The sequence below is a fragment of the Rhincodon typus genome, chromosome 27 (assembly GCF_021869965.1).
Source record: "Rhincodon typus isolate 14 chromosome 27, sRhiTyp1.1, whole genome shotgun sequence".
Classification (NCBI taxonomy): domain Eukaryota; kingdom Metazoa; phylum Chordata; class Chondrichthyes; order Orectolobiformes; family Rhincodontidae; genus Rhincodon; species Rhincodon typus.
In genome coordinates, this window is record NC_063358.1 from 24,077,950 (window position 1) to 24,099,484 (window position 21,535).

The following is a 21,535-nucleotide window of genomic DNA, read 5'->3' on the forward strand; positions in this document are numbered from 1 at the left end:
GCAATTCTCTGTTTATTCAGTGAATTTAGCTATATTTCTTGAAAATATTAATGATATTATACATGCTAATTCTGACTTGGAATAGATTTAATTTCTATGTATTTTGCTTATTTTCTTCTATTCTCCTTCCATTTGCATTTTATTATTTCTTGTTAGATTCCATTCTTCCTAATTTTCTTTCTTTAGTCATTTCTTTTTTTCCAGTTCATATTGCCTTTCATCCTCAATACTGCTCATGTTTACTTTTATCTTGCTGTTCAATCCCAATGTCTTAATTAATCTTTACTTTTCTGCTCGATTCCAAGTCTTGTATTTTCTCAGCAGTTCCTCTCTGCTGTATAGCTCAACTTCGGCAAGATGACGGCACGATAAGTTACCCCATTCAAAGCTCCACTCTGCTCACCAGTACCCTTTCCTTTTCCTTTCTCTTCTTCTTCTGTCTCCCCTCTGCAGTAATTCTATGCCCCGAACCCAGGCTCTTTTAACTACCTACGTGAGGAGTCAGGAAGGAGTCGGATCGGAACCAGGAACCATGTGTCAGGAGCTGAATGTGCGGGCCATGTCCCACAGCGATGGAGGATCAAGAATGGGCTGGTTCAGCGGCAAGAGCAGGCTGGTGTGGCAGCGGCTGCGACAGCAGGCCAGTGGGGCATGGGGTGGCAGGAGTCATTGGCGAGAGTGGGCTGGTGGGGCATGGGGTGGCAGGAGTCGGTGGTGAGAGCGGGTTGGTGAGGCGGGAGCAGTCGATGGCGACAGCAGGTCGGTGAGGCGGGGTCAGGCGGTGGTGAGAGCGGGTCGGTGAGGCAGCAAGAGCAGATCGGTGAGGTGGGAGCAGTCGGTGGTGAGAGAGGGTCAGTGAGGCAGTGACAGCAGGCCTTTCGTGTAGTAACGGCAGCGACCTCCTGGGTGTCCTAGCGATTGGAGCGGCGCCAGCACGATTGTGGAGATGGCACTTGGACTCTGAAATCTGAAGTTTTCTTTTTCTCTTGTTTACCTTTCGGCTCTGTTAAATCTTTTAATTCTGATTTTTGTAACCATGTGGGCGCTAGCGAATGGCGAATTTGTGCACTTTTTGCTGTACTTATGTATTCCGGTACTTAGTACATGTGACAAATAAATAAATAATTCTAAATCTAAATATAGGTCATTCTTTACTTAACTCACCTCCTAAGCACACCTCCAAGTAATGATGCGTTCAGACACTCTGGTGGTGACAGGCGTCTCTGAACCTCTCCCACGGTCACTTTGTACTTGGATGTAGAACTGAGTAGTGACAGGCGGCCTGGGACAGAGCAGAACACTTCATTTGGGTTCGTCACTCCTCCAATCAAGCTATCCTTCTGTATGCTTGAAGAAAGTGAACTACCATTTGCTTTAATCGGCATTGGAACTGAAATAGAGCAAGGAGAAAGAAAGTTACTGTACAATATAGAGCATCAAATTTTGAATGTATTCTGTACAGAACCAACAGGGATCACAGAGCAGGTGAGATATGCTGCGATGGGAAGAGCATCTGTCAAATATCAGGTAGTAAAATAATATGTGTCATTTGCATTTAGATTATGATCATGTACTGAAAGTGCCAATGGAACATTGATGGTGACAGAAGTACCTGAAAACGTCCATTAGTCTAGGTCTGTGCATCAGTGGCAAAACCACAAACTCATATGATAAATCCAAAACTACTGTCGTAGCCCAAAGCATCTCAGTTATTAATGCCAGCCATCCGTTAATTTGTATACTAACAAGCACATTGCTGATCAAAATCTATAAATAGAATGCTTTAAAGCAGACAAAGGACCATAAATGCCCCAGCCTGCAACATTTCTGCTCCAGAGATCACATTTGAAAACCAATTTTTACTGGGTCCTGAACGCCGTTCAGAGGTGCAAAGTATTTATCTTTTGAAAAAATTAAAACTTCTCAGAAATGGATATTGACTTCAATGGAGCAGGACATCAGCCATCTGTCTTCCCTAAAATCAGGAATATTTTTCTAACCTAACGGAGGGAAAAGAACACACCAAACCACATATTTACTATGCCTGGGTTTACCTTCAAAGGCAAATGAACGATTGTTCTAGGGGAAAAATGCCTCATTCCTGCTGGTAGTGAATTTGAATATTTAAATAACTGGCCAACCGGTGAGAAAAAGCCAGGCTAAAACTATTCAGAGATAGTAGGAACTGCAGATGCTGGAGAATCTGAGATAACAAGATGTAGAGCTGGATGAACACAGCAGACCAAGCAGCATCAGAGGAGCAGGAAGGCTGATGTTTCGGGCCTAGACCCTTCTTCAGAAATGGGGGAGGGGAAGGGGGTTCTGAAATAAATAGGGAGAGGGGGGAGGCGGATAGAAGATGGATAGAGGAGAAGATAGGTGGAGAGGAGACACACAGGTCAAAGAGGCGGGGATGGAGCCAGTAAAGGTGAGTGTAGGTGGGGAGGTAGGGAGGAGATAGGTCAGTCCAGGGAGGACGGACAGGTCAAGGGGGAGGGATGAGGTTAGTAGGCAGGAAATGGGGGTGGGGCTTGAGGTGGGAGGAGGGGATAGATGGGAGGAAGGACAGGTTAGGGAGGCGGGGACGAGCTGGGCTGGTTTTGGGATGTGGTAGGGGGAGCGGACATTCAGTCTCCCCACTCCAACCTCCCACACCACTCACTCTCTGTGGCCTCTGCACTGGTTTCTCATTCCCTTGGAAAACCAGCACTAACAACCATACCACCCACTTTCATCTGAGTTAATCCCTCCCTTTCTCTCATCACAGGAGAATACAATCTATAATAGGACTCAGTGTCATTCACTTAAGACAGAAATGAGGATGGTAGTGAATCTGTGGAATTTTTTGTCACAGAGGGCTATCAAGACTGGTTATTAAGTATTTTCAAGGTTGAGATAGGTAGATTTCTAATCAATAAGGAAGTCAACTTTATGAAAATCAGGTAGGAAATTGGAGTTGAGGTTTATCAGATCAGTAATGATCTCATTGAATGGCAGAATGGATGGTCATATGATTGGTTGTGCGTGTTGTGCATGCGTGTGTTAGGATGGATGCAGGGGGCGTGGGTATCATTAATTGTATATGTAGGACATGACAATCTTTCTCACTGCAAAACTGTTTCTTCAGTTAAGCAATTATAGTCACTGACCAAAAGAACGTCCCAATACTCAACCAAATTATTTTGCTATAGTTCATTTGGAAGTTGACCTTCCACTGTTTCCATTGGGCAGAGAATGTTGATTAAATATATTGAGGCCACTTTACATTGATTTCAAAAGGAAAAAGATTACAATACTGTTCTATGGTTGCTGAAAATTAAAATTATTTGAGCTTGGGCATTTTGTTCAAGTTAATTCGATTTGAGCTTATTGTTTGCTTGGTCTCGTTGACTGAATATAAGCCTTCTCTCTCAGACTGTTTTGGTAGCAAATTACCGTTACATGCAAGCACATTCTAATTTTAAGCACAAATATTCAATTTCTACATTAGATGCAAACTCTCTCCCCGCCCACCGTACAAACAAGGTAACACTCAGCATTAGTATAGCCAGTCTTACTGCATACAAATGTGATTAGAAGTACTGTCTTGCTTCCCCTGATCTATTAAAAGGATTTAACTGCATGTCTAAATGTCAATGTGATAGTTGCAAATATCAAGCCAAGGAACGAAAAAATTTGTATTGACAATAAAGCAGAAGTGGTGGATGTGGGTACAATTACAAGATTTAAAAGCATTTGGATAGATACATGAATAGGAAAGGTTTGGAGGGATATGGGTTAGGAGCAGGGAGATGGGACTAGTTTAGTTTGGGATTATGTTCAGAATGGACTGATTGGACCAAAGGTCTGTTTTCGTGCTATATCATACTATGACTCTATGATGGGATTTCTGTCCATCCAGTGCTGAATCACTGCGGTGTTGTTGTAAGTGGCAAAATAAGGGTCAAACACAACAACAGGGAGAATGACTGGCTGGTGTTATTAACGGTATTTCTTGAATAACTCATGATGTTAGCTTGAGAACCACTGCAGCTCTAAATGTTGCACATGCAAGGTGACTTATGGCCCATGAACACCAGAATGGGGAAAATGGGGGATTTAGGTAAAAGAATATGGAAGTGAAATACATTAGGTGTATCAATTACTAAAATATCCTGAGATCTCGATTTAAAATAATTTCCTTTGGTAGATATGAAGGAAGGTGTATGTTTCACACAAAATCTATAGACAAGCTGCCCATTTCAACCACTAATTTCTAAATGAAGATATATCTTGTAAACATTTATTACATGGAATTTCACAGCACAGAAATAGGCCAATCAGCCCAGTAGAACTATATTAGTTCTTATGCTCCATGTGAGCCTCCTCACAGCTTACTTTCTGTCACCCTTTTTCCATATCCTTTTATTCACTTTACTCTAATATACTTATCAAACTTCGGCTTAAATGCTGCTTGCAGTAACAGGTTCCAATTCTAACCAATAACTGAGTGAACAAGTTTTGCCTGAAGTTCTGGAATGTTTTATACAGCATCTTTCACAACCCTTGGATGCCTCAAGGTACTTAACAGCCAATAAAGTAGTTTTTGAATTATTGTCAATGCTGTGGTTCAGGAAACCCAGCAGCCAATTGTTACACAGCAAGATCTGACAAACAACAATGAGATCATGATTAGATAGTCTCTTTTTTAGTCATGTTAATTCAGTGTAAAAATGCTTCTAGTGTTAAATACATGCATTTAAAGATACTTATTGAAATAAAATAGTAACAGATGAGGTAGATATCAGTTTACTAAGTACTTCTGCTAATTATCTAAATATTAAGTGTTCAAAAAATATAACAATCAATATTCATCAATGTTTCCTTAAGCAGTACTTTTTAATAAAATTGTATTCCACTGATTCAACAAAGTTACAGATAAATACCACATGATTAAAATACAACATAATTAATAGAATCAATGTATGCCTAATGCTCTAGAAAGTGTAATCTTTAGTTCCACATCCCCCAACCCCCACCCCCACATACACACATTTTAGGGATTTAAACAAATAATAAACCACTTCTCACAGCTGGAGAAATACCCAATTCCTCACATAGAGGACTAATACACAAAGCTGGCAGGGGGGCTGTTCTTCACGAAGTTGGACATGAGCCATGCGTACTTGCAATTGCAGTTAGATAAGGATTTCCAGAAGTATGCTACAATTAATATCCATAAGTGTTTGTACCTATGTATGAGACTGCCATCTGGGGTATCATCAGCCTGTGCTATCTTTCAGAAGAAGATGGAAAACATTTTACAAGGTCTACCACAGGTCACAATATTTCTGGATGAGGAGCTAATAACATGGAAGACCAATAAAGAGCACTTAGAAAACTTGGACACAGTCCTTAGACATTTCCCCCAGGCAGACATCTGCCTCAGAAGGTAAAAATGTTTGTTACAGGAGCCCCAAGTGACCTAGTTGCTACAGAGTTGACAAGACCAGGTTACCCCAGTTGGAAGATAAAGTGAGGGTGATCAAAAGTGCCCCAGTTCCCATGTCTGTACTGGAACTTAGATCTTTTCATGGATCGGTGAATTATTATGAAAGGTTCATACGTAACCTGGCCTCCATCCTGGCACCCTTACATCTGCTATTGAAAGAGGTCAGCCTTGGAAATGTTCTCGTAGACAAGGCATAGTCTTTAGGGAAGTGAAGATGCAGCTATCATTGTCTGACGTGTTGGCACACTATGATCTCAAGTTAAATCTAGTGCTGACATGTGATGCCTCCCCATATGGTATTAGGGTAGTGTTGACTCCACAGATGGTCCAATGGAGAGGAACACCCAATAGGATATGCTTCCGGGACTTTCTCTGATGCAGAGCGCAGATATGCTCAGGTAGAGAAGGAAGATTTGGCGGTCATCTTTGGTGTGAGAATATTTCACAAGTACCTTTACAACATAAATTTAAATAATAACAAACCACAAACCCCTGCCAGGGCTACTCAGATAGGACAAGGCTGTGCTGCCCATAGCTTCAGATCAAACTCAGCGGTGGGTTCTCATTCTAAGTGCTTACAATTACAAGTTGGAACACTGTCCAGGAGGCCTAGTAGCAAATGCGATGCCTTGAGCCACCTCCCTCTGGCAGATACATCATCAGAGGTGCCACCGCTGGAAGAGTCCATTCTGGTTTTAAACTTTCTGAAAAGCCTTCCTGTCACTGCTGATAATATCAGACTGTGGACACAAAAAGATCCGGCCCTGCCAAAACTAAAACAGCTTGTGATGGTTAACAACGTGAGACCACACAGAATACAGGGAGAGCTAGCCATTTGGATATAGAGCTGGCTCAAAGGTAGAAGACAGAGGGTGGTGGTGGAGCGTTGCTTTTCAGACTGGAGGCCTGTGACCAAGGGTGTGCCACAAGGATCGGTGCTGGGTCCACTGCTTTTCATCATTTATGTAAATGATTTGGATGTTAACATAGGAAGTATGGTTAGTAAGTTTGTAGATGACACCAAAATTGGAGGTGTAGTGGACAGCAAAGAAGGCTACCTCAGAGTACAATGGGATCTTGATCAGATGGGCCAAGGAGTGGCAGATGGAGTTTAATTTAGATAAATGTGAGGTGCTGTAGTTTTGGAAAGCAAATCAGGGCAGGACTTATACACTTAATGGTAAGGTCCTGGGGAGTGTTGCTGAACAAAGAGACCTTGGAGTGCAGGTTCATTGCTCCTTGAAAGTGGAGTCACAGGTAGAAAGAATAGTGATGAAGGCATTTGGTATGCTTGCCTTTATTGGTCAATGCATTGAGTATAGGAGTTGGGAGATCATGTTGTGGCTGTACAGGACATTGTTTAGGCCACTACTGGAATACTGCGTGCAATTCTGGTCTCCCTGCTATAGGGTTTGTTTCTATGCTGTATCTCTCTATGACTCGATGACTCTAATTCTGGTATCCCTGCTATAGAAAGGATATTGTGAAACTTGAAAGGATTCAGAAAAGATGTACAAGGATGTTGCCAGGATTGGAGAGTTTGAGCTACAGGGAGAGGCTGAATAAGCTGGGGCTATTTTCCATGGAGCATCAGAGGCTGAGGGGTGGCCTTATAGAGATTTATAAAATCATGAGGGGCATGAATAGGTTAAACAGACAAGTTCTTTTCTCCAGGGTTAGGGAGTCCAAAACTAGAGGGCATAGGTTAAAGGTGAGAGGGGAAAGATTTAAAAGGGACTTACAGGGCAACTTTTTCACACAGAGGGTTGTGCATGTATGGAATGAGATGCCAGAGGAAGTAGTGGAGGCTGGTACAATAGCAACTTTTAAAAGGCATCTGGATGAATAAGAATGATTTAGTGGGATATGGGCCAAATGCTGGCAAATAGGACTAGATTCATTTAGGATATCTGGTTGGCATGAATGAGTTGGATCGAAGGATCTGTTTCCAAGCTGTATATCTCCATGACTATATGATTGTCCTGAGCAAAAGTCACCACCATGTTCTGAACTCCACCAGGTTCATCCAGGGATGTCCAAAATGAAGATGTTAGTGAGACGGTGTGTCTAGTGGCCAGAATTGGATGCAGACATAATCGCATTGGTGGTACAGTGCCCAGATTGGCAACAAGGACAAAATTTACCACCAGCAGCTCCCCCATATTCATGAGAATGCAGGCTAAACCCTGGACTCGCCGCCACACATTGACTATGCCAGCCCTTCAATAGGCTCAACATTCTTAGTCATTGTGGATGCCCACTCAAAGTGGTTGGACGTGAGTAGAGTTCATTTGTCAAACGCAGGTGCAAAGTTTGGTGCTGAAACCAAGGAAATAGCCCTGCATGGGTAAGAAGCATGGTTAACGTAAGGTCAGGTCCCATGACGTACAAAGTTTGGGTAGGTGAAGCAGTCCTGAACAAGCACGTAGACCACATGAAAGGTTCCAACTCAAAAATGGGGCAGCAGCAAAACATACCTGGCCCTTCAGAACAGCCAAAAAAGCTATCGGAACCCATGGGTTCTCCCCCTCCATCAACTTTGAAGAAACTGCAGAATCTGAGATGGACATGGCAGATGTCGCAGCCTTAACGCCTTTACTGGCTGAAGAAGAGGTTGAATTTCTTCTGAGATGATCCAGGTGCAAGAGGCTGGCTACGGTCCAGTGCATGCTGGTACAAAAACATACGGCCCTGGTACAAAAACACCCCAGGAGAAGCTACAAGGTAAAGAACAGGCCTATGTCCCCTGACTCAGAGGGAAAGAGATGTAGTAATTGTAATGGGGTCAGCCAGGTGGACCTCATAGAATATGAGTTCCTGGATTGGGATTGTTAACCCGGTCCAATCAGGGACCCCTGGCTGACAGATATAAACAGGAGTGTCAGATGTGCTGCTCACTCTGAAAGCTGGCTGTGAGGAAGCCAGACCAGTGCAAGTGCTAGCCACCTGTAAATAAAGAATGACTTGGTGATAGTCACTGTGGGGTTATTTTCATCCACCAAATAATGATGTGTTGTGGCTTTACTTTACAGAGTTTGAATGGTATTTACACAAAAGAGTTAAACATCTAAGATGTGGCACACAAGATAATTGTTACAGGAGAGTCACAAGATGCAACTGATCGGTTTATGTGCACCACCTGAGCCCCAATGTTGGCCATAGTCATTATTCCATCAGCATTATTTCTCACTTCACGTAATATCCACTGCCTATCAAGCATGACATTACAGATTTTTAAATATCCCATCTATTGTGTAACACTTTAACAGAAAAACCCTGAGGATTTAGCACTTCGGTTATTTTACAGATTGCCAGTTAAAACTAATCTTGAATTATCCAATATTTTTGCATTCAAACTCTTCTAGAACTGGGTTATACTGCCACCTGTGTATTGGAAAGCCAGCATGGACACATCATCTTACTTGACTGTGATAAAAGAGTTAGACAGTTTCACCAAGTGTCATTGTAAAGCAAATGCCTGATTGCATCAAAGCAGAAGTAGCAATAAAATTGAAGCCTTGCAAAACAGATGTCCACATTTAATCATCACCTTTGGCAAATTACTTTACATGCATCTGCTTGTTTTTCACCGAGAAATTTCCTTTGAAATCACAAACATTTCAAATTGGAGTTTTATGAACAAATTCAATGAACAAGTGTGGAAATTTAATCCTAAATATTGACTTTGTACAGTCTGACACATAGACCCTTTGATGTCAGTCTGGTTAAAATTTCTACCTTAAAATTATTTCAATATTAATGGTATGTGCAGAGTTGATTATTTTAGAAAAAGAAACATTGAAACAAATTATATCTTAACAGGAAAGATTTTTAACAAAAAGACCATGGGATGCAATTACATAGTTGGTAGTGCAAATAGAGAAAGCCATTTTGGGTTTTATATTCAGCATATTGAACGTAAACTTTGTGAATTTGAACAATGCATTTATACATTCACAGTTGGGGTATTGCATTTGGTTCTGGGTACCCTATTATAGGTAAGATGTAAACAACTTTAGAATTTTTTTGTAAAAGGTTATAAAATATTATACAATCAAAGTCTTTAGATGAAAATAGAAACAAATCAGAGGGTGGTAGTAGAAGGTTGTTGTTCAGACTGGAGGCCTGTGACCAGTGGTGTGCTGCAAGGATCAGTGCTGGGTCCTCTGTTGTTCATCATTTATATAAACAATTTGGGTGAGAATACAGGAGGCAAGGTTAGTAAGTTTGCAGATGATACCAAAACTGGTGGTATAGTGGACAGTGAAAAAGGATATCTAAGAGTACAACAGGATCTTGATCAACTGAGCCAGTGGGCCGAAGAATGGCAGATGGAGCTAATTCAGATAAATGCAAGGTGTTGCATTTCGGTAAGACAAACCAGGGCAGGACTTACTCAGTTAATCGTACAACACTGGGGAGTGTTGTCGAACAGAGAGACTTTGGGGTGCAAGTACATAGTTCCTTGACAGTGGCGTCACAGATTGACTGGGCGATGAAGAAGGTTTTTGACATGCTTGCCTTCATTAGTCAGAGCATTGTGTATAGGAGTTGGCACATCGTGTTACGGCTGTACAAGACATTGGGAAGGTCATATTTGGAGTACCGCATACAGTTATGGTCACCTGGAAAGGGTGCAATAAAAATTTACAAGCATGTTACTGAGATTGGAAGGTTTGAGGTGTGTAGAGAGGCTGGATAGACTGGGACTTATTTTCCTGGAGCACAGAAGGCTGAAGAGTGACCTTATAAAGCTTTATAAAATCATAAGGGGCATAGATAAGATCTTTTCCCCAAGGTAGGGGAGTCCAAAATGATTTAAAAGGGATTTGAGGGGCAACATTTCACACAGAGGGTGGTGCGAATGTAGAATGAGCTGCCAGAGGAAATGGTAGAGGCAGGTACAATTACAACATTTATAAGATATTTGGACAGATACGTGGATAGGAAAGGTTTAGAGGTACATGGGTCAAATACAGACAAATGGGACTTGTTTAGTTTAGGAAACCTGGTCAGTATGCATGAGTTGGGCCAAAGGGCCTGTTCCATGTTGTATGACCCTATGACTCTAATTGAATGACACAATATTCAGCACTGCAGGGCTGAATAGTGTCCTCCTGTTGCTAAGTTCCTTGAGGCTAAAGCAAAGTTTCACATGGATGATGTCACAGATGAGAAGTTATACGGGAGTTATAGAAGACATATATTCCCGTAGACCTGGTTTAAAAAGTCTTTGGATGCTTATGAAGTACTAATTCATGTTGGATGATGGCACAGTGCAGTGGTCAACCATTAACAATAATAATAATATTAATAACAAACCAGGTAATAATTAGTTTTATAGGTTTCAATAGAGCTGAATATTGGAAGGGGCATAGATTGGATGTCTGGGGCAATGCAAATAAGTAATGCCTGCCTATTTGTGTTCCCACTTAAAATGCATTTCTATCCCTCACTATCGCCGTTCACATATGAAGGAAAAAGCCCTGGTTGAGGTGTTGGAGAGTTGCTGATATTTTTCAATTATACCCTAAGTGAATCACTGACTTCAAGCAAAATGGGGAATGAATAAATCAAATAGACATGAAAGGTTTTGGTGATCATTCTTTAATCCTTAATATTTCATTTTATTTTCCCCAAATGCTGTGACATTCAATAATAGCAATTTCTTCAATTGTGCTACTTTTTATTTATATACAGCTGTAACAAGCTAAGTCAACTGTCAGATTAAAGCACTCCCACCACAGTTCATCATCTTAATTTGCTCTACTCAATTCTTACGCTAGTCAGCTTCTTATTTTATTACAATTTTACTGATTCAGAAATACAAGCATCTATTCAACAGCATTATTTCCAAATGGCTACGGCTTAACACACCCTGAGTTGTATTGGGAAAAAAACAGCTGGTGCTCAGTCTAATAGAACACACCTGAAAAACCAGCACTGGTGGTTACCAGAACAGAGTGCGCATACTATGCTGATCTACTGCAGTAATTAATGATTTCTGCTCATTTGCACATTGTAGCAGAATGAGTCCTCCGGCCTGAAAATGACTTACTGCAGGCAATTCCTACTCTCTTTATGTCACCGGAAGACCAACATCTTTGTGTCCAAGATCACATGTGGCTCAGCAGCACAAACTTAAGATGTGTTCAAACCTTGATGATTCATATATTTACTCACTGACAGATTCAGTTCAGAACTTGTGCATTTACTTAGTTGTTATTCCTCATGTAATTGAAATGACTTGAGCATGCAATCTCAGCTAACATTGAAATGCAATACCTTTTAAATGCCTTGTTGCCAGGAAACTGTATGCCTTTACAGATAAACAAAAAAGCATTACATGACTTCATTTTACTTCATAAAACAGAGCACTCTTGTCATTATCCAAAAAAATACTTTTCCCTCAACATATGAACTGGAGATCGACTGCATTGTTATTTGTGGGCGCTGATTGTGACTGGCAAGCTAGCAAAGCAACAGCTTACAGGTACATTGGAACTTCATGAGAATGTATAAATGCAAGTTATTTCTTAATTTCCTCATTTTTTTCTAATATAAACTGATTCCAACACAGTCAATCCATTTTAAAATAAATATGATCAAGTACTGTAACATATTTAGAAAAATCTAACATTCACATAATAAACATTTAATTTTAAAGGCTTTTTCCTCAATTCTCCCTTTTCTCCCCTCCTATCTTGATGATGCTGACTCTTTCTCAAGATATGGTTCTATATATGAAAGTACACAAAAATTTCAACTAACATTTCATTCATGTGGCCAGTGGCATCAAGTCTTCCATTGCCAACTTCAACTGAGATTAGCCAACTCCATGTAAATTAGGGGATCAAACCTATGACTTTGTCAATCTATAGAGTTTAATACCATACTAGATGACCTATTTAGCCGTTGAGACGTATAAAGGAGATCCACTACTGTTCTTGAAGGCCATGAGACTGAGCACTCTACTCAGGAGACAGTTACTGCTGTTGATCGGTGGGTCTCCCTCATTAATATTTGGCAAGATTTCTCTTGCTGAAAAACTCAAATATTCTATTTTTTGCCAGTTGATATCCAACTGCTGTTTAGAATGCAAATAATGTTACTTGAAAGATTCCAGAGAAGGCGGGACTCAGCACTGAAAACCTGTTTGATAAGCGACTTCCCTCAATGATTTGCTGTTATCAGGAATATAGCTAAGCTGTAAACAGGATTTCAGCTTTTTTCAGTAAGGAGGAGAACTTTTCTTGCTTCAGAGATAGTGGGTTCCAGAACAACAATTTCTTGCTTGTTGTTCTGGAACTGAAGGCTATTACCTGTATATCCACTGACTATTGAAAAACAGAAAAATGAGCAGAGAAGCAATAAAATCTCTACCTTGCTGCTAATTCGTTACAGCCAGCATGATTGACAGTGGGAATTAATTTTCAAATCTGTTGATAGTTCATAATACCAAATAAACTCTCTCAATAATATAGTATCTAACTTTGAGCCAGCAGGAAACACATGATTTTAGTTCCTTGTCTTTGCAACAAAGTATCATTTATTACATTATTTTATTTCACCTCATTAGGATTGTGAAATTACAGCAGTGAATTACACTAGTGTATGAAAACAAATCTAAAGAAGAAGAAAAAGCCAAGAATAGATCACTGAGAATGCCTGAAGTGGCTATGCAGTGATGAGAGGAAAGCCATTTCTCGTGATGTACTGATTGCACTGAAGTATAGGGTGGAACTTCAAAAATGCAATGGTCTGGAGCTGAACCACGAGGGAAAGATGGTGGAGCAAAGTGGCACAGTCAACCATAACAAGGGCCATTGAGATTTGGGGGGATCAAGGAGGTATAATGCACCACAGTTGCTGTTACAGAGTATAACATTTCTGACTCTGATCAGGCATGTGTTTGGTGTTGTAAACAAGGTAGAACAAAAGTAAAAGAGTTCTAACAGGGGTTTGTTGACTAGGTGGACTTAAAATTGGAATGCAACAGCATGATAAGGAACTTAGATGAGGGGCAATAGGATAATGATCTGGCATTAATTGAAAAAAGCAAAAGTGTAAAAGGTTGACTTTCTGCATGAAAAAACTGTGCCAACAGTTTGGAAATGAGAGGAACAATACAATGGCCAACATGTGGGACATGGAGAACTCACATGGAGAGGGAGCACAAGGCAAATTCAACGGAAAGGATCAGCTTGAAAAAAATGATTCACGTAGGCAGATGCAGACTGGCAGAGGATCGAATTATTGGATAATCGGTCGTGGGAAGAGGAGAGATAAATGACTGAATAGACAAGTCTCAAATTAAAAAAAATGTTTATAAACCACTATGCTTGGTGTAGGAGAGATGGGTAAAAATATTATTGTTAAATATTTTCATAAAAGCAGTTTATTGTAAACAGAAAACATCATGGCTGCCCTTATCATCCAAGACGGACTTGGGATAATCATAGCACTTGAAGCAAAGATCAAGCCAGACCAGCTAGCACTGTGCCAAAACTACTTATGTCCTTTAGACTTCAGGTCTGAAAGAAATTGTACCTAAAGAACAGCAGGGCTGTCAACAGTGAGTGGCATTTGGAGATGAGGACATCAAAGTCAGAACAAAAGAATCTGTTTAGTAGATCAACATCATCTGTAGTATCATGGCAAGTTGATGGCTAGAGTAGAGGAGGTTGGAAGTTTGAAATCAAGTTGACAGAGAACTGGATTGAGTTTCTTTCCCTGGACATGGATTGAAAGAATACAATGAGATGTGGATGTTAAGACAGATACAAGAAGGGTGGGAAATAGCATGATTGATGACTCTGACCATAAAGGTGGCATAGTCAGGAAATGCGACCGTCAGTGGAACAGAGGAGCATGGTTGTGATTGCGGTTGAGGGAGTTTCAGTGAGGAATGTAGTTAAACAATTGAAAGGAAACGTACGAAAAAATTATGCAATGAATGATTAGGATCTGGAATGCACTCCCTAAGAAGTTGATGGAGGTAGATTAAATTGGGTCTTTCAAAAGAGAACTGGATAATTATCAAAAGAAAAAGAAAAATCAGGGCTAGGGTCAAAAGACAGGAAAGTGGGACTAGCTGAGTTGCTCTAGCAGACAGCAGCTCACACACAATTACCTTCTTTTGTACTCTAACCATACTATGAATATACAAAGTGAGATACAAAGGCATGTTAGTGCAATGAAATAGATGGAGATTGAAGTTATCAACGATGAAAGGGTAATCAGTGGAGAGGGTTTGGCAGAAGAGGAGGGCTTAGATAATGAATTTTGTCAAATCAAGCAAGTTGCAAATGATGAGGGCTTTGAAGAAATGGTGGAAAGGTTTGAAGAGTAAGAGAAATCGGGACAGGAGGCAGGACAAACCTTGTCCAAGGGTTGATTAAAAACATTTTTCCATGCATCTGACCCTAAATTGTCTTTTATTAATTTTAGCTTCTGTGTCCCTATACTAACATCTCAGTTTAACATGAAATAATCTTCCAAACTTGTCTTATCTTTCCTATTTCATGTGTGCTTTGATAAATCCTTTTTCAAAAAAAGCTTAAAGTTTCTCCTATCTCCTTGGGATTTTGGTGGAATTATTGATTGACCTCTGAACTGGCTACTTGGTTTCATTTTATCCCCATTCCATCATTAGCTGTTTCTTCAAGGTTCATGGTGTATGAGTGTAACTTTTCCTTATGCAGTACCTCATGCTATTTACAATTTCCATATTTTATGTTCTTCCTGTGCAAGCTATTCTCAATTCTTCGCATTTTACCACCCTTCCTAGTCCTGACCCCATCCCACAGAGTCCAATTTAATATCATCTTTCAATTTGGCCATTTTCCAGTGCATTAACATACACATAGATTTTTTTTTTCAGAAGTGTTTTGCTGCAGCTTTATAAGTTTAGAAAAGCAGACAAACCTTAGTGGCATCAATTACAATTGGTAGTGGTTTAACACGCCCTGTGTTGTATTGGAAAAAAAAACAGCTGGTGCTCACGCTGACAGCATAGACACTAATGTTGTTTCCAGATCAGAGTGCACACACTGTTATGAGTTTGTGCACTAATTAACAAACTAGCGGAATGAGTCCCCAGGACTAAAAAATGACTTACTGCAGGCAATTCCTACTCTCTTTATGTAACCGGAAGAATAACATCTCTGTATTTAATCAGATCACAGCAACGCAAACAAACTAAGGATTCAGCTTAGTACTGCATTCAGTTCAGTAGACAAATTTGAATAATGACTGGTAAATTTGCTTTGTGAGGCAATATAATATTTTAATTTTGCATTAATTTCTCAATTTACATGTGACAACTTTTGTTACTCAATGTAAGTCTTTTCCTTTGTAAAGCTGTAACATTGTAAAATGGACCCCTGACAACAGAAATCAGTTCTAAGCAGCTAGGAGCTTAAGAATAGAAGTAGGCCATTTCAGCACACCCTCCCTGAAACTAGCCCACTGTTCATTGAGCATGTGGCTGCTCTGTAAGCAAACTGCATATGTCCAACTTTGTCCTATGTCAATTAACAAGAGATCATGAGATGTAGTGGTAGCACCCCTATCCCTGAGTCAAAATTCTTGATTCAAGTCCCACCTGAGGACTTGATGACCACAGATGATATGCTTCAATATTACCAAACAGGTAGATTGTCATTCTGTAAATTTCTGTAAATGCTTCTGATATGCCTATGGCAGATGGTAACAGTGGGAGAATTTCTTGATCAGCCACAACAGAGTGTTATCTACAGTGCAACTGCTTCCCCATGTTAAAAGACTCTTATGAGCAGGTTATTGCCATGTGCAAGCATAATCCTTCTTCCAAGTGATTACTACACATGCATCCATTAATAACTTCGATTAACAAAAGCCTAGCACTTTCAGGTTTGAAATTAATGAATAATCTAGCATTAATTACTATTGCAGAAGGGAGGTCCAAAATTGTGAACTCTCTGTGTACAAGTGTTCTCTAGTTTCACTCTCAAAATTACCTGTTCTTAGTTTTAAAATATACCTCTTTGTTCCAATCTCCTCAACAAATGAAATAGTTTCTTTCTTACTATCCTATCAGTTTTCCTTAATGCCTTCTCACTTGTTAACTTCCTAAATGCTACGGAGTACAACCATAGTTTGTGTAATTTCCCCTCAGAACTTAGCTCTCAAAGGGGATTTCAACTCTGGTAAAATCTGGGCTGCATTAATACACCTTCCATAAAGCATGGAGCCCAGTACTGCTCACAGAAATACAAGTGTGGCCGAACCATTCCATTAACCTTACAGATTTTTATCTATTCATGATATTTCAATGAGTGAAGTATCTGGACCCTCAAGCTGCTTTTGACCTCCATTATTTATAACTTATCACCATTTCGACAAGACCCTGTCCTGTCCATTTTAGGAAAAAAGTGGATAACGTCACATTTGTATACTTTGAAATTCAATTTGCCAGAGTTTGGCCAACTCACATTCTATACCACTAATTCTTCAAAATGTTATGCTTCCATCTACAATTCTTGCAGTATTGTCTATCTTTGACCCGTCAGCAAATTTAAATATATGACTTTCTATCCATATAATTCATTTCCTGTTTTCAAATCTGGGTGAATTTGGACAATGGCAGTAAACTAAATTGACTGTACACATGACATTCATAAAAAATTATTCCCCACCTTGTGATTCTGGTATAGAGCTTCCTAATATCAGGAGAGTCAACCAGGCCCATAGTATATTACTGTTATCTCACCCAGACCACCTATGATTGGAACAAATGGTAACACAATGGCAGGTAGGGCAAGTGGCAAACATTTATGGCTGTCACTGAAAGTTTTTTACTCCAGATGGCATAGTGTAATATAAATGGAGGGTGAAAGGATGGTCAAGCAACCTTTCTATTTTGTTATAATTGGCTTTTAAGCAGGAACTTCAAGAAGGAACATTGCTGCACAATTCATTCAGCTGTATAAGGTAATGGTCTAAAGGGGTTAATGTTCATGTTACAATGGCTCCACCCATTCTACTGATGTCACACACAGTCAATGAGTGGAGACTCTCATTTTCAGATGTACCAGAGGCATCTGTATCAGCTCTGTAAGGTCCTAGTAATTATACCTTACCAAAGGTAGTTGTCTTATCATTATCACATGACAAACCTTCTTATTATCCAAGAACAGTTCCTCTTCTGAATCCTCCACCACAAATCAGTGGATAGACCCAAGACAAAGCAAGACAAAGGAGGATTATTGGCAGCGAACTACTTCAAACAACCCTTACCCTGTGTCATGTACTTATAGAGTGGCTACCATAAGGTACCAGGGGAGGTTATGTGGGAAAATGCCACATCTTCTGCAAATCACTCTCTCCCAGCTCCGTTTACAAAATGCTGCAGCCTACCTGATTGCATGAATTCACGTCATGAGGGTCCAAGAGAAAGGACCCTGTCTCCTATCATGTGGTAGTGCTGGAGGTGATGCATCACAAAGACCATTAGTCAGAATCTAACAAATATTTGGCAAAATTTGAAAATTCAAATTACAGTAAATTTGCTTAATGGAATTTCCAAATAGCAGAAACATCGGATATACAAGCTTTTGTTGCAATTTAAATAGTAAAATTTCATCAATAAAAACCAAGTGTCATAGCAAATGTGGTCATTAAGCTTTGAAACAGCCATTAAAAGTGAACTAAAATTCTCAATTTCTCTATATGTGAACCAGAGAAAATCCATAAAGCAGAACTGTATTTATTAATATTTACAATCCAGTCCATTGCAAATGTTGACATTTATTTCTATTGTCTTCTAAGGATGTTTTAAACATATTTATTTTGTTCTGTATACATTTCAACAGCCTGTCTGCAAACCCAGGACTTTATATTGAGTTATGCTGTGCTACTGATTGATGGGAGACTCATTTGTACTTATCCTGTAAAAATGGTTTTAGCAAAAATAAGTACAATACCTAATACTTTAGACATATGTGATCTGAGGCAATTTGAAATCTAATGCTATTGTTTTAAAGCTTGGTATCTTTTTAATGCCCTAGGCATTTGTAATTTTTTTCAAAATATTTCATAACCAAAGAGAAAAAGCAAATCTAATTTTCAGGCTGCTTGTGTGCCTGCCAATGAAAGACATTAACGTATTGGTTGGCCAACAGCCATAAGTATGTCGCTCAAACATATAGCCTACACTGTGGAAGTTGTTTCATGATAATCTAGTGCTAAAACAACATGCAACACCATACATCAATGCCAGTCATGAGATGTGATATACTTTCCAGATCTGTGCCATTATCACTATCATTGCATTTTTTTATTTCTTCATCATTATCTACTGCATACAACCTTTTCACCACGAAATGTTTAAAAATGCCAAAATTTGTGAATATACGATTATAGGTTTCACATTTTAAAGAATAACAAGCAGCTGGCAGCGAGTTTTAGGCAGTAATTTAAGCTTGGCGTTCTGTTGACGTTCACAAGTCTGCTTGAGCTTCAGTCTTGCCATCAATGGCGTCATCAGAACCACTTTATTGAATTACTGTTTTTGTAACTGACTGCCAGCCATCTGTTATCCTATATGTATGTGTTATGATGTAACATTAGACATAGATAAGAAAACCCTTGCTGTCATTCAAAAGAAAAGAAAATCCAAGGTAACTGGAAATAGCAGCTCCTGCACAAATAATAAAAAAAATTATTGTTGTATCTCGCTGCGATACCTGCATACTAACATTGATCAAGGAGCATCTGTGAAGAGATCAGTTTTAAATAAGTCACCTTTATTCACCTGACCATCTCAATTAAGCATTGAATCCTAAATTAAGCACTTAATTTATCAGAAGCAAAGCTGTAAAAAAACTATGAGGGAAAATGAAGAAACTTGTGTCTGCAAACAAGAACTCTTAAAAGTTTCATTCCTGAACATGCTAACTTGTTAGTACTTTAAAATCCTTTGACAATACTATTTTTCTGTCTTTAAAAATAGAAAAGTAGTACTTATGACTATAACACTTAGCGATTATTTAATTTTATTATGAGGTGAGAGATTTCCACTAATTAATCACACTCAGGACTTTATCAAAAACTAAATTACATGAGAAGTTGAATGTCTATAACAGAAAATTGCTAGCATGATTTAGTAATAATGAAACGAGCTCAATTGTTGGAGTTCAAATCTCTATCTCAACCATTATTTAAACAATATGATCTCAAAGAATAATTAAATTTTGCTGTCTTAAATAGGACAAGTAGTTAAAATTACTCTTATACCCTGACAGGAATAATTTAGTTATACTGAAGAAAAAGCTTGTCCTTAAAGGACAGTGATCTGATGGAGGATGACACCTTTATGCTGTCCTACGTGAAATGTCAATCTAATTTATATGGTAGCCACCTCCTGTGTCCAAAACCTTGAATATCTCCAATAAAATGTTATTAACAGAAAAGAAAATGTCTAAGCAATTTGCTTTCAGATTAAACATGATCTTCCTTCTTTAACATTACATAAAAGTTGATAGTATGAGACATCAATTCAAGCTGAACTTAAAGAACAGAGAGGTAGTCAGAGTTGAAGCCATATTAAAAATAATAAGTCGGGACATCCTTTGAAATTTGACCCAATATGAAGACATTCTTTAATGGGTTCAGCTGTATTGTTCTGACAATTTTTGTGATTTGTCTGCTTTCTTCATTTGGAGACAGAGAATGTACTGTGATATATAAAATGGAGTAGCAATAATCATTAACTTAACATTGCATTTGAACAATATTGTGCATACTTATTCCATATATTAACTTATATGTTGTTGAATGAAAATCTAGGCAAATATGAAGTTGAAAAAGTTTTTCTTATCATGATTGTCTCAGATAAGGACATGAACAATGCACACAACATAATCTAACATGTTTTCTTCTCTGAAGCGCAGTCCTTCCTTGCTGCTTATTCCCTGGTTGCAGTTATAACATGATAGCAAGTGATAATTAAACAGGTTTGGAAGTGAATTGCATTGAAGTTTACTGGAGTGCTGGGGTATGTAATGTTCACAGGTAGCAGGAGGCCACCTCAAACAGCTACAATTACAAATCCTTGCCAAAAAGAGAAATGCCTCCCACAAAGATTTAGAAACCAATGCTGCTTCCTTAATGTCTCAAGTTGGAAGAAATGTTTCACTGTCAAACGAGGAAACCAAACAGAATTTGCACAATACTTTATTCACAATTATTTTAAAAATCATATATTTTGCACAGTCGGTAAGAATGAATGTATAACATTTATGCATGTATTATTTTCACAGCAAAGCAAGTGCTAGAATAACTTTCAACAGAAATGTCGCTTGTTATCTTAATGAAAATAAAAGCCATCTGGTGCTGTTTGTTATTAATCAGTAATTATTACAAACTGTACAGATCCACAATGTTCTACAAAATCTCCACTTAGCACTGCAGACATTGCACTGATTCGAATTGATTTACAGCCACTAGTGACTTCATAGGCTAAATATACATTTCTTACATCAAGTGAAATATAAATGTTTAGGAAAATGAAATATTATTAAATTGGGAGAGAAACAGGTTTTGTTCTTTAAAAAAATCATTATGAACAGTCTATTAATAAGCCGACATTTCTGTTCATTGAATAGAAATTGAATGCCAAAATCCAAAGACATACCTCCTGTTCCTTCCAGTTCACTGTCTTTAGCTACATATTGCCACTAAGTAAATAAGGATTCAAACTAAATCTTAAGATTTATTATGGAATAAACATTTCCATATTGCAATGTAAATTCCCTGATGACTATTGTTAACATCTGTATGATATTTATGATATTTGTGGCAAACAACTTCTGCACTGAACAGAAACCAACTGTATAATGATTGCCATCATTTTTCTGTTCGGCAGATTCCGTGGAAGACATTCAGATCGAAGGATACTTGGCTATCTCAACTTTTTTAATGCTTGTTTTTTTTTTCAGTTTAATTTTGACTATGCTTCAATATCAGAAGTTTGTATTCCAAACCATACTAAATGATTTACTC

General features: G+C 38.9%; 1 protein-coding gene across 1 annotated transcript in view; it reads right to left on the bottom strand.

Moving 5' to 3' along the window:
- tfap2e (transcription factor AP-2 epsilon) overlaps window positions 1–21,535 on the bottom strand; it is a 67,560-nt gene that overhangs the window by 22,623 nt on the left and 23,402 nt on the right. Inside the window, exon 4 of the mRNA XM_020511357.2 lies at window positions 1,165–1,390. Coding sequence (XP_020366946.1) covers window positions 1,165–1,390 — 226 coding nt within the window. The remainder of the gene's footprint in view (window positions 1–1,164; window positions 1,391–21,535) is intronic.